The 14,001-nt window shown below is 48.5% G+C and overlaps 1 protein-coding gene across 2 annotated transcripts in view; it reads right to left on the bottom strand.

Annotated features, from left to right (window-relative positions):
- Positions 1–11,228: 11,228 nt before the first annotated feature.
- The window catches only part of CADPS (calcium dependent secretion activator), a 173,426-nt gene continuing 170,653 nt past the window's right edge, over positions 11,229–14,001 (bottom strand). For both annotated transcript variants that reach the window (XM_042880802.1, XM_042880801.1), the window contains 2 exons: positions 13,257–13,361; positions 11,229–11,817 (listed from right to left, as the gene is read on the bottom strand). In XM_042880802.1, coding sequence (XP_042736736.1) covers positions 11,638–11,817; positions 13,257–13,361 — 285 coding nt within the window. In that variant the 3' untranslated portion in view covers positions 11,229–11,637. The remainder of the gene's footprint in view (positions 11,818–13,256; positions 13,362–14,001) is intronic.

Here is a 14,001-nt window from a genome sequence, read left to right on the forward strand (position 1 = left end):
CCCCACCGGCACCCCCTCCCTATTTACATTCAAATGAACATATCCAAGAACAATGGCATGTAGGGTACCAGATTACTGCTCATTAAGCGGAACACGCTAAAGTAACATGCGAGCTAGACCTTGTTAGTATTTAAAAGGGGAGAGAGAAAGAAAAAAAATAAAAGCCAGAAGAAGCTCCCCCAGCCCCTGCTGCCCTGCCCAACCACACCGACGGGGCGCGGGGCTGCCTCGGCACCCCTTACCTTAGCCCGGCTCCGACGAGACGCATCCAAGCAGCTCGGTGCGGCCGCAGTCACATTTTGATAGCAAACATCTTCCCGAGCGTCAGCTCACCGCCTCGTACATTTAAAGCTGACATCACATGAAGTCACTTGGAGCAGGATGACATGGGGATGCCACCATGGATCTTCCCCGAGCCCAGGCGCCGGGCTGGAGCGCGGTGGGTTGGGGCAGAGAGAGGAAGAGAAGCCCCCCCCCCTCCTCCACGCACGATTTCCTTCCAGTTTAAGACGCTCAAATCGCTCGTGTGCGAGCTGGGTTTTTTTTTCCCCTCTCTCTCTCTCTCTCCCTTCTTAAAAAGCAACTTGCAAAGCAGAGGAATCGTTTTGCATGTGGCAAATTAGAAGGCAAGTGCGATTCACAAGTTGGGTGGAAAAGAGTGCTCCAGTTCTCGCTGGGGTTACAGGAGCCTCTCGGAGTGAGCGTGAGGATTTTTTGCTTTTTATTTCTTTCTTTCTTTTTTCTTTCTTTTTTTTTTTTTTTTTTTTTTTTAAGAAGGGGGAGAATGAATTTTTTTTTTTCCTAAAGCGACTACCACGCAACCATGCTCGAGTTATTTTGGCAACCCATCTGCAATCAGCTCCGTTGCAACCGAGCTGGAAGATAATTAATAAATTGTCACTTATCTGCGAGCCTCCCCAGCATGTATAAATTAATAGCCAACCCATTAATTAGGACGGTGTATTAATGTTAATTAAACTAAGTTTAATTCCACCCCCCCCCCCCTCCTCACAGAGTGGCTGGTGATTAGCCTTAAATAAACGCGGAGGGGGTCGACTCCGGGGTTGGGTTTGTGCTGCTTAAAAAAAAAAAAAAAAAGAAGAAAAAAAGGGAAAAGTAAAAAGGGGTAAAAGAGAAAGGCGGCCGTGCGCTGCGACGGGAGCTTTGCAAGCGCTCACCCCGTGAGATGCCCGAATCCCTGGGCGTGCAAGCGGGTGCATCTCCCTTTCCCTTTTAATCATTTTCTTGCCCCCCTCCCGCTCCCCCCTCTCCAAATATACGACATTATTGCGGCCGGGTGCCGGGCTTCCTTCCTTCCCTTCTTCTCTAATTAGAAGGAGTTGGGGCGGGAGGGGAGGCTTCGCAGAACGCCGCGATGTGAGGAGCGGAGCTGGGGAGCCCACCTGGGGGAAGGGGCCCGGCCCCGCCGGACCTCTCGGGGCCATTCAGCCCGAGCGATTCTCCCCCAGCGATTCACAGCGCTCCATTCTCTTTCACTGGGAGCCACTATAGCGCTGCGTGGAACCTGGTTTTGTGTGTTTCTAAAATAAAGGGGAGGATTAGCCGGGGGAAGGGATTGGGGAGGGATGGGGGGAGTTGGGGGGGGAGCGAGGGTTTTAGATTGAGCCTGGCTAGAGGTAAAGCAAGCGATGGAAAGACTCATATATGTGTACTTATATATATGAGACTCATATATATATATATATATATATATATATTTTTTCTCCTCCCTCGCACGCCTAAGAAAGTTTGGAGGAATTCGGTGCTTTTATGCGGTTCTGACAAAGCCGCGCCTCCTCTCCCCGCCGGGGCAGCTCGCTGGCGGCTGTTTGCAGACGGCTTTTTCACCTGCGAACCACAACACGCTAAAGAAACAAACTTTGAAAGCGGCGGCGGCGGCCCGTGAGGTTCCCGACGGGCGGAGCGGAGCGCTGCGCCCCGGGCTCGGGTGGGACCGCCAGCATCGAGGGGTCATCCCCCATCTGCAGCATCGGTTGTCGGCGTCCCCGGAGCCGACGTCCCTGCCCTAGCGGTGATTGTAAGGGATGGAGAGAGCCGTCCCGCTTTTTGGGACGATCCGCTCCCGACGTTTGGCTGCGGGAGAGCCCCGAGCCGGGCGGCGGGCAGGAGGCGGCGGGGCTCCTCTCGCTGCCGGGGCTCGTCGGCTTCAGCAAAGTATTTAATTAGCCTCCACAAACTTCTTTTCCTCGCCTGCAGATTATACTGAGTGGAGGGTTGGGAACTATTTTACACCTTGCCACTCACATGTTAATTAATCTCTATCTAACCCTAATTGCAGTTTATTCAAGCACCGCTCAACAGCTCACCCACACAATAAACACTGGGGCTGCTTTTATCCATATTACTCCCCGCTCACACGTTGAGTAATTAACTCCAGTACCAACTAATAGTGCAAACAAATATTTTCTGTAAACGAGATGATTTCGGGCAGGATAAAAGAGGGCTGCGGAGCCGGGGCCGAGAGTTCTCTGCCAGCTTCCCCAAGCCTCCCTCGCCCTTCCAGGGCCGTCGTTCCCCGGCCCGGCCACTCTCCGCGCCCCTCCCCGCTCGGGGCAGCGGGACCCGCAGGCCTCGGGGCTCCCCGGGAGCGAGGAGCCGCGGCGGGGACCCCGAACGGCAGCCCCAGGGCCGCTTCCTTCCCACGGCCCCGGAGGAAGCCCTCGCGGAGCCCCCGCGGAGCCCGGGGCTGGCCCGGCCCGTACCGCCGCTCCCGGCCGCGACGTGCCCGAGTGCCGCATGCCTTGTGCGGCCGGGCTTTGGGATCGCGGTTAAGACCCGGGCATCGAAGCTCAGTATTTTAATTGAAATCGCAGGTTTAGGCACAGCTGGAGGCTGTCTCTATCGATTCGACTTCTGCTGTTCCGGCAAGCGTATTAAAAATGACTGACTTTAATACAGCTGCCCCAGTCACGGCGCCCTGCCCACCGCCGCGCCTTCTCCCTCTTTGCACGGCGAGCTCCGGCCGGTGTCGGCGGCTCTAGGGGGCCAGGGTGCAGCACGTCGGCTGGGTTGCGGCGTTCGAGCCGCGTTCGCCTCTCCGTGCTGGGCTGCTCCCCGTCGGAGGCTTCGTCCCTCACCTCATCCTTCACCCCGACATTTGGAGGAGAAGAAATGGTTTGAGGATTTCTTTCTTTCTTTCTTTCTTTCTTTTTTTTTTCCCTGCGAAAAGCGCACCGCCAAGCCGTTTGCAACACACACGTTTATTTACAGTTGTTATTTACAGTTATTATTATTATTTCTGCGTCTGCCTCTCGAGAAAAACGACTCCCGGTGCCCGGTCCGACAGGGCGGCCCAATTCCATGCCCAAACCTTTCTGCCTTTCCTCCCCTTTTTAACCCAAAGCCAGTTTTCACGCTGGGAACGGCCTCACCCCGCAGCCCCGGCCCCAAACGCTCCTCGGGCGCTGACATCGAAATCCTCCAGCGTTGCCCCCGCCGCCCCCAGCAGCCGAACCAAGGGACCGCGTCCCACCTCCCCCGACGGCGGCCCGGCATCCCGCGGTCCGACCCCTCCGTTCTGCTCCGCTGGGAGATAACCTGGGATCCTCCTCGTTATTTAACGTGGCAGCTGCTTAAACTCCACAGCGGAAGCTGCCCGAAGTTGTTAGCGTTACACTTCGATCTCTTTTGGAAATGGTGGCTTTGATTTCTGCGCTGCTTTGCTTTAGGTGAATATATACACAGAAGTGTACATATTTTTTTTAATGCCTTTTTTTTTTTTTTTTTTTTTTTTTTTAATAGCGGAAGAGGAAAGGCACCCAGGTCAGCTGCCAGCCCAGATTAGAACCGAATTAGAACAGAATCATCAGATCCTAGATTACCTCGAAGTGCAAGGAGCACTGAGTCCAACTCCAGGCCCCACATGGGATCACCCCAAACCCCGTGGCTGAGAGCGGTGCCCAACCTCCCTGAACTCCAGCAGGTTGGTGCTGTGTCCAATGCCCTGAGAAGCCCCTTCCATGCCCACTGCCCTCTGGTGAAGAACCTTTCCCTAACCCCAACCAGATGCAGCTCCATGCTGATCCCTTTGGCTCTGTCGCTCTCTCCAGAGAGCAGCTCAGCTCCAGCTCTCCCTGCAGCCATGAGGGGGCTGCAGGCTGCACGAGGCCTCCCTTCAGCCCCTGCTTCTCTGAGCTGAACGAACCAAAGGACCTCAGCCACTCTTCATACATTCGTCCCTCCAGGCCCTTCCCCATCTCTGTAGCCCTCCACTGAACTTTCTGTGATTGTTTCATGCTCTTCTTATTTTGTGGTGCCCAAGCAGTGCATGGTGATCAAGGTGAGGCCACTCCATGCAGAGCAGAGCAGTCTTTTAAAACCCACTTAGGGTCCAAACCTTCCCCTGATGTCATCACCTTGTTTTCACTGCCAGGTGAAGCAGGGTGAAGCCCATCTCATATGTACCAAGGCCACATTCCTACTCAAGAGTCACCTTGTCCACGTAGATTAGATTTATAGCAACAACTTTGTTGTTGTTTTTTTTTTTTAACGTACGTTTACTTATTACTTAAATCTATTGATCCTTGATCATTTCTTCCTCTTTCTCCATTCACAGAATCTTTGCTTTTCTGCATCATCATTTTGCAGTACAATGGGTAAGGGTCACCATGTGGGTCACTCTGAATTACTTTTGCTCTTTTTCTTCATTCCAGTCGCTGTAGAAAATGTTCCTACTGTGGTATAGTTGTGTTCTGACAAAGTTGGTCAGTTGTCAACTTTTCACAGATAAGTTTTGGGATTATTCCTGTACTCTCTCTGCAAAATGCAGTCTGTTACGGAAGATCTTTGGAAAGGTAAATTTATCTGTGGTTTCAGAGCTATGGCACATCTTTGCTGTCAGTGCAAGATGTGAAGCTCAAGGAAGAGCTGAGGAGTAGCTAGTAAAAGATCCTTAAATGTGAGGATTTATGGAAAATGACTCCAAGCATTCATTCTGTGAAATCGAATGGCCAGCTCTCTGTTCTCAGTTAGGATGGGGCTACCTTTGCCAATCAAGAGGCAGCTTCTGAAGTGGCTCCGTGGCTTTGTGGTTCCATACCTCTCTATCTTTGTGGCTTTGAGACTTTGTGGTGTTGTGTTTCGGTGGCTTTGTGCCAGGCACAGCAGTGCAGGGCTAAGGGTGGTGCTGGGCTGCAGGGGAGCAGAGCTGTGGTGCTGCCCTCTGAGCAGTGCAGCAGCTGTAGCCTCCAGGCTCTGCCCAGCGATGGCCCAAGGTGTTTATCTGGAGTTCCTTTTGCCGTGCTCAGAGACAGACTCTTTTAGGACAAATTCAGTGGGACACCAGTGGGGATATCAGGAGAACAAAGGCTGAGCTGGGTGAGGATGCACTTACCTTTCTGACTGCTTGCCCCTTTGTTATGCTGCATAGTGGAACACTGTAACCAGGTTTTGGGGCTCCCAGTGGGTCCCAGAGCAAGCAGAATGGGATTTTGGGGGCGCAGTGGCTGGTTGCCTTTGGCAGTGATGGCACAGAAGCACTGGAATTTTTAACCTGTATCTAATTGGAGGAGCTGGTACCTGAGCTGCTCCTAAAGCAGCTAGCAGTAGCCCCAGTGCAGGGCGGTTGGTAAGACACCATGGCACCAACTGCACGTAGAGTGCCCTGATGGCAATCAGAGCAGCTTATGTAATTCTAAAAATGGCACCTCCCCACTTGCCACATCCCTTTCTGAGCATGCTGAGAGTCCTGCAGAGCTGCCAAACAGAAGCAGTTGAATGAACTCCTTTCTCTGCTCATTCCTCCTTCCGTAGCTCGGGGAGTGTGAGCCAGAACCTATTCTAGTTTGCTGTCAACAGGAATGGTTACGAACGGCTCGATCCCGACCGGGCTCTGTGCCCCAAGCGCTGCTGTAGGAGTGCTGTGCAGCTCTGTGAGTGAAGGTCCCTCTGCTGGACTGCTGTGCTCCAAGAGTCAGTGGCATCTTTCCCATGCCAGGAGCTCAACTGGCCAGCAAGGGAAGGAAGGAGATGCTGTAGGGTGGTGGCCACTCTTACTACTCAGAAGAGTCATTCCCACGTTGCAGTAGTGGGTCAATGCTCTATTTCATCTCTGATAACTGAAAGATGTCCCTTCCCAGTGTTTTGAAATATGGTGCTTTCTCATTTTGAAAGAGTGGGAGCTTTAAAATTTTCTTCCTTTTTTTTCCTTTTTTTTTTTTTTTCCCCGTATTTGCTATTTAGGATAAAAGGTGGGAGGAAGTAGAGAAGGAGAATATAATGGGGGGATGGCCTTGTTCTCACTTTCCTACTGAAAACATCTCAGAAAAAGGAGCAAAAAGCAGTGAGAATGGGTAGAAGCCCACTCCCGTTTTATGTTTCCATTCCTTTCCTTTTTTGCTTAAAAAAAGGATGGCCAAAAAAAAAAAAAAAAAAAGATAAGTGGGACAACCCCCACGTGTTTTGAATTATTCTCTTCTTAATGAGGTAGAAAAACATCTCATTTTCAGAATTCCATGCTTTTCAAAGGAAAAAAAAATCAAACAGAGGCAGAACCTTTCCAAAACCAATTACAGCTGCCATTCCTGCAGTCATTTTGCAGCTCCTCACTCGCTGTTGTCCAACTGGCTGTACCATGGGTCACGTTGGTCAATATTTACATTTGCCTTTGCTTGGGCTGACGGTGGCTGGGAGGTGGAGCTGTTGCTTTGCAACCCTTCGCATCAAGAATCTCTTTTTTTGTCTGTGTGATTTCAGCCCCACGGGATGTGAGCTGAAAGAACCACTGAAACATTCCCCCAGCAGCTCAAACTGGAAAACCAGACCTGCTTATTGCAGGAAAAAAACTTCAGTGTGTGACCCAAGTATTCCCCAAATGCTCAAGAACACCCACAAACTCCATAAAAATACCCAGTAATGGGCTGTGCGCCGATGAACCGCGTCCCTGATGAAGGTGGCAGTGGCTCCTGTGCCTATGGGAGGCTCTGACAGCCTGGGACCCCTGGGATCAGCTGAACACAGTCCTAAGCCTTTGTTCCCCCCCAGCTGTCGCGTCCTGCAGGATCTGCAACAAGTCCTCGCCATGCAGACCCCTCTTGTCAGTCCCCAATCTGATCTGACCACCTGGTTTGTTTTTGAATCGAGCGCTCGAGTCATAACATTTCTGTTTATTTCAACAACTGTATTCCCTGCATAGGAAATGAGCCAAGATGGTCTAAGGCGGGGAGAGCAAAGCACGCCGTGGTTGTAATTGCTTTTGCTCTCCAATATCAAATTTTACAGTGTAATCAAAATCTTATTTTTTTACTGCTGGACTCTGTTATTGACTTAATCTTCTTAAGTGCTCCTATTATTCCAGTGATTTCATCGTTGCATGTTGATTTTAATCTTTTGATCTCCATATTAGCTACTGCCTGCAACTAATTTGTTGCTCAGTGTTTTTCTTTGTTTTGACCTGTGAGGCATTTTCCTCATGGCACACAACTCTGCTGGCAGATTGCATATAATCTCTGCACTTTTTTTCTCCCATATTTTGCATAGTTACAACAAATGCAGATTTACAACTTGCAATGGAATATGTATCTTGTAGAAATGCTGAAGAAAATAGCACTCTGTGTTCAGCTCAGGAACCTCAATGCACTTGGATAAAGAGAAGACCGCTGAATGCAGCTCGATGGAGAGAGGTGTCACGCTGGCTTTATTGCCACACAAGTTCAGAGTTGTAATTTGTAACTTCTCTTGTAATTCAGTAATTGTAATTTATCTTATACAGACTCAGGCATCAATAGGTCCTGAGGGCATTGCTGGAGCTAAAAGGAAGGAGGCTGAGCTTTGTGAGTGGTGTGGGGGACTTTCCTCAGCTTGACATGGAGGTGGCCGTGTTGGATCGTGACACCGTGGAGAAGTTTTCTGAGCAAAAACTGGTGATGATGGTTGCAGTAGTGAACTTCATGAAGTGCAGAGGGTGGAATACAGCTGAATAGTGATCTGCTTGGCCATTCCATCAGTGCTTTTTTCCTTTGTGGTTTAACCTGTACTGATTTATTGGGGGCTTTGTTTGCTTTGGCTTTTTTTTTTTTTTTTTTTAAGCTTAGAGGAGTAATTTTTGCCTTAGGTTTGCTGTGACTTTTTAAAAAAGAACACAGACTGAACATTGACAAAATCATCTCTGCTTAGCTGCATGCCTATTTATGCTTCTGAAACCAAATTGTCTTCTAATATTTTTGACGTTTTGGTCACTGGAGAGGCAGAAAAGCAATTTCTAAGATGCCTATGGGCCAAGAGACATGCTTTACAGCAGAGGGGAAAGAATCTGTTAGTTGCTGAAATATAAAACAAATTGGATGAACAGCTGCTGACACTTGTCAGTCAAATAGTTGATAGCATTTTCAGTCTCCATGCCACATGCTTTAAGTAAGTCTGTCAAAGGATATTTTCGCTGGACTTCTCTGTAAATATGAGAGAAGTTTTGGCCTGATCTATCATTTAAAATTTTGCTGGCAGAGGAATGAAATTTTCCTCTTTCCCCAAAACTGATTGACATAACTGTACTGGCAGATTCTTCATCGAGGTGCAGTTGTACTGGCAGAAAGTCCTTTGACTGTTGGATCTTGTTCCGCCGCAGCGATGGGTTGAAGTGAAACAAGCAGCAGACCTTTGCATTTCCTAGCTGGGTTTGCCAGAGCTCCCATCCATCAGCAAAGTCTTTTAGATGCTGCCCAAGCAGCAGTTTTGCCCTCCAGGAGCCTGAGGCCAAACCAAAGCATAGTGCATGGCCATGGGGGCTTTAAGCCCAGTCTTACATTGTTCAGACAACACCGAACCAGTTTGGATGCTTCCTCGTTGTGGCCGAGTGCTCAAGCCTGCTATATTCTGCAGGTTATTGCAGAGTCTCTGAGCTGCTGTGCTGGGATTTGAGGATATGTGAAAAGCTGTCACAGGATCCTTTCTGATGACAGAAACCCAGAGACATGTGTCCATCACTGCCATCGCAGGGAAGCACCTGTGTGGAGTGATGTGCAGCAGGGAGCAGCTCCCGAAGGCTGCGCCCACGTTGTTCATTCAAAAAACTGAGCAGGGCTCACTGCTTTTGAAGGTGGCAGGTGGAAGTGGGCTGTGTTTTCACCCAATAAATATTTCATGTATTAAAAAAAACAGGGGGAGCCTGTTCCAGAGCAGAATCAGTCTGCTTCTCTCGCTCTGCTCTCTGTGACTGGGAGTGGAGCTACAAATTTGGATCTTCCCTGGTGCTTTTTGTTACTGCTCAGTTGATCACCCCAAGTAAGGTCTTCCCATTGCCTCTTCTTGGAGCTGAAGCCGTTCGTAGCAGTACCTGGGGCAGAGGAGAGCAAGAGGAAAACACAAGTGTGCATAAGCGTAGCTCAGGAGCTTGGCTTGAGGTGGGCTTCAGGGTGTGCTTCAAGGCTCCAATCACAGAGAGGTCAGGATAGAATCATAGAATCATTGAGATTCTCTAAGATCACACAGTCCAACCACCAACCCATCACCACCGTGTCCACTAAATCATGTCCTCCAAAATAGGTAGGTAGGTAGATATGTCTGTAAGGCTGTGGTCCCCAGAGGTACTTCTCCCCTCTGCTTGCATTAGGGGCAAAAATCAGTAAATGACTTGTTGGGTTACAGTAGGGGTTTGTAGCTTCTCTATTCTTGTGCATCACATGGCTTATCACATGTAAGTGCTGCTAACTGTGCATGGCCTCCACCCACTGGGAGCAAAGAGCCCGCTGGTGCCCTGTCCCAAGGAGGTGGTGCACACAGGTCATTATGGGCAGGTGGGTGTTGGATGTGTCAGGCATGGCGATCCAAGTGGGGCAGCAGATAACCTCCAGAGCTGTGGGTAAACTCTGCCATGGAGAAAGCAGACCCCAAACCCAGCACTGTAGGGCTCCACAGCCATCCCAGCTCTGACTGGGAGCCAGCACCTTCTGTCTCTTCCCGTTGTCTGGGGAGTGTCTGTGACTCCTGGGCACTGGAAGATGCTTTGGTTTGATGCTTCCTTATGCCAGGCAGTATAATCCATTCCTTATACAGGATGCTCTCCAGTATATGCCCATCCTTTATCTGTGGGTAGTGAAGTTGTGTCCTCATTCCCCAGGGTAGCAACAGGTTGCCATCTGTGGGGGTGAAGGACATCAGCTCTTCTGCTTCTCTCACACCTACTTTTCAAATTCAGCTGTGAGTCTGTCCATGTGCCCCGTGTTTGTAAATGCCCTGCTGCCATTGGCTTCTTTAGGAGAAGATACAAACTGAAGCCTGTCTGTGTGAGGTAAGTGTTGGGCAAGGCTAATGACCGTGTAATCGTGGGGGCTGTACTACAGCAGACCATCAATTAGAAATCCAAAGGCAGGTGACAGGGTGCAGTGTGCAGATAATGGTGGAAGCAACTGGGGTGGTGGCAGCCAAAATGCCCGTGTACCTGGAGAATACACAGCGTGGTTCCACCCTGACCTTTGGGAATAAACTGGGAAACCATCTTCTAAATTAATAAACTGTAAAAACACCCATGAGAAAAGAAAATGCCTTTATTCCGAGAGTGGGGGCTCTTACATCTCAGCTTGTTTTTTGTTGGCTTTTTTTTTTTTTTTTTCTAAGGCAGACATAAAAAGACTCCATAATTTATTCTTAGGACATCTGAATAGTTATTTATTGAGAAGCCACAGTTCTCACACTTTTACAACTGTCGGCTTGTATAAGGCAAAAAAAGCAAGATGGATTATCACTATTTTACACAGAAAGAAAAGCTCTGGTAGGGGGACTGATGGACATGCAGTTACTGCTCAAAATGCAATGTACATGACATATATAAAAACCATTGTTAGACAGAGGAGTTGTAAATTATGGTTACAATCTACTGAAATAAATATTCAATATATTATTATAAACACATTTGTATAGTCTAAGGTTGTAATTAAAGTTGTCTTTGTACATACACGGTTATTTGAGATTTAAACAAAAGTGTAACATTTAGAGGAGCAAATGTCAACATAAAACAACTGCTCTGGACTTGTAATGTGGCGTGATATATCCATAATGATAGGATTAATCTGGTGTGGCAATTAGAATGACTAATCCTTTGGGATGTAGCCTTCATGGAGTTAACTGCATATTGAAGGAAAGAGCCTGGGATATTAACAAGGATGCAGAATGATTCAAACGGCTGTCTGGGTTTGTTTGTTTTCTGGTTTTTAAATGAACAGAGAGAACAAAAAATCATTTGTAATTGCCTCATTTTTCTTTTAAAAACAAAGCTGTTTTTTTTTATTATTATTATTATTAATTTTAAGCAGTTGGCATCCACAGAAGAGAAACAAAGAAATGAAAGGACTCGATTCACTCATCTTCACAACAATTTACCATCAATGTATATACAGTACATTAATGAAGCATTGTTTAATTATAACAGGGACACACCTAGTATGTTTTCTATGTAATTTTCCATTAACAGTATTAAACAATGGTGCTCCATATTGCTTATGAACATACAGATATGAAATCAGGAAACCAATGAATCGAAGAGAGGTGCTAACCTTATTACCACACAGCTAACATGGCATTTGTATTGGTAAACTTCTCATGGGCATTTAGAGCTGACAGCAGAATTCCTAATGTGGCTAACTGAGTTATGGACGAGGTACATGCACGGACGCCGGGCCAGCTGCCCTAGTCGTCCTCTTCGTCCTCCTCATCGCTGTCCTTCATGGTGATGCCCTGCAGCCCTCCGCCCTCGCTGACCGACGCCGTGGCCTCCTCTACCGTCAGCCGGTTCCGAATGGTCTCGTAGGTTTTGCTGTTCAAGGTGGAGTCCAGCACGCCTTGCAATCGGAAATCCCGGTACGTTTTCTAGGGAGGAGAGAGGTGTGAGGGCAGGGGAGACAGCACAGAGCTCAGGCTGCCCCTGGCTCCCCACTTTGCCACGGGAGCGAGCCCGTGCCCCTGTGTCCCCGTGCGCCCATGCTTTGGGGCCTCCACTCTAAGGGGCTGGGATGGAGCTTTCCATAAGGAATGCTGGGGTCTAAAAGCACGTGGAAGCAGTATAGTGCTACTCAAAGCAACTGTCCTGGCTTCTAGATGCATTCAGTTACTTTTCTTCACGCAGCTCAATGCTTACTGCCTATTGCAGACATGATTACATGCTCCTGGAATGCTCTGCATTAAATAATCTTGCCTCAATACTGAGTTTAAATCAGCTAAGTCCAGGATACCTGAGAAAGCTATTCATGCACTCCTCAAATCTCTCTTTCTTCATCTTATTCCGAAGCTGGAGTTGCATTTCTGCAGTCAGCTGTACTTCCCTCATTACTGTGGTTAATTTCCTTGCATTTCTATTTGTTTTAGAACTTCTTGACCCTGTGAGATAAAACTCTGGCCTCTGGGTGCCATTCATTATGCTCTGTGCTCTGCGTGGAAACTATTTACTGTTATACACTTTCAGAAAGTCCTTGGATGTGTTGTAGCTGCTTCTGAGAGTAATACTGGTATAAATAAAGCACAAGGAAGAAAGCCTTCCTCAGCTAGCTGACAAAGAGAAATCATTTGCCTGTGCTGTTGTTTTCAGTTATGAAAAGCGCACTAATACTGCTCAGTTTTAATTTATTCATGCCTTCAATGTGTTCACTGCACACGAGACCATAAACATTATAAAATACTAGACAAAAAAAGCATTAGATAGAACCTAAAATGATCAAAAATATATTTACCCCCTTCTGTGATCTTATTATTTCATGTAAACCACTGTGATTTCACACTGAAATAATTATCATTAGCCCAAGACACACACGTACACATACACGTGCACTCAGAGAAAAAAAACGTTACTTTCAGGGTATGTTATCTCACCTTTGGGATCTCTTAAGAGTTGATTATACACACCCATTGTAAAAGAAACAACTTCAATTAGCTATGAGAACAATCCTCATTTGCATTCTGACGATAATCACAAGCCATAGGCGGGCTTGCATGTTTCTAGGAAAACAGTGTTAGAAGAGGTTGGGTTGGATTTAACCCATGTGAGCAGCGGTTTCAGTGTGCTTTTTGTACAGGTAGGGCTGAATAGCACTATTTTCCCTCTTCTCATGCAAGCAGTTGCCCTGAGCTCACGTCCACGCGTGTTTTGTGTGCATTTCAAGTTCCTGCTTATCCATCTGATAAGTTTCTTCATTTTTAAGCATCTGAACGAAGGACTGCATTTTCTGCCGACCGCCACTTCCCGTCAGAACACACCGCACACACACGTGCCCCTTTCAGCAGCAAGATGCTCACGAAAGCACAGCAGGCGTTACCTTCACTATCCTAATGAGCGTTTTCAGCTGGTAGATGTGCAGCTGCAGGTCCATGCGGTCCGTCAGCCAGGTGCAGACGACGTTCATCGAGCTGGTGTACCATTGCTGCAAGAGAGACAGCACTTCTCCAGCACCTGCGCCCTGCAAGCGAGCGCGCGGCGGGACCAGCCTTCCCCAGCGCCAGCCCGCTGATGGGATGTGACAGACTTCTAGGGGAGACAGGCACCCTCTTTTACACAGATTTTCCATGCACGAGCTTTTAACTTGGAGTAACAACCACAGCAAATCTCACTCGCGGGGGTGGCAGCCACCAGCAACGCCGTGCGGTTTCTGTAATCCTATTTTGCCATTGACTTGACTTGGCAGCAGTGGTGGGAGTTTGGCCCGGTCCGGTTTTTAACCCGTTCCCTGCCCCAGTGAGCACAGCCCTGTCTTTAGGACCACCCTAAGGTACTTACCGCTCACATGTCGCCTCGAGCAGCTTTGGGGAGCTGCAGGGCAAGGGTGTGATGGTGCGGGCATCGATGGGAAATGCTTTGCTTTTGGCCTCATGGTTATGAAAGATGGCAAAGCAGCAAGCAAATGAGCTTGCTTCAAGCCGCTGAGCTTGCAGGGACCCTCCAGGGGTGAAATTTTGCTTCCTGCCTGTAAGAAAGGCTTGCAGCTGCGTGGCAGCAGCCTGCCAGCCCTGCAGTGCAGAATGCAGCTCAGTGCCCCACTCAGCAGGGCTGGCACAGCCCTTGAG

The sequence above is a fragment of the Lagopus leucura genome, unplaced genomic scaffold (assembly GCF_019238085.1).
Source record: "Lagopus leucura isolate 7727_CA_CO unplaced genomic scaffold, USGS_WTPT01 Super-Scaffold_100028, whole genome shotgun sequence".
NCBI lineage: Eukaryota > Metazoa > Chordata > Aves > Galliformes > Phasianidae > Lagopus > Lagopus leucura.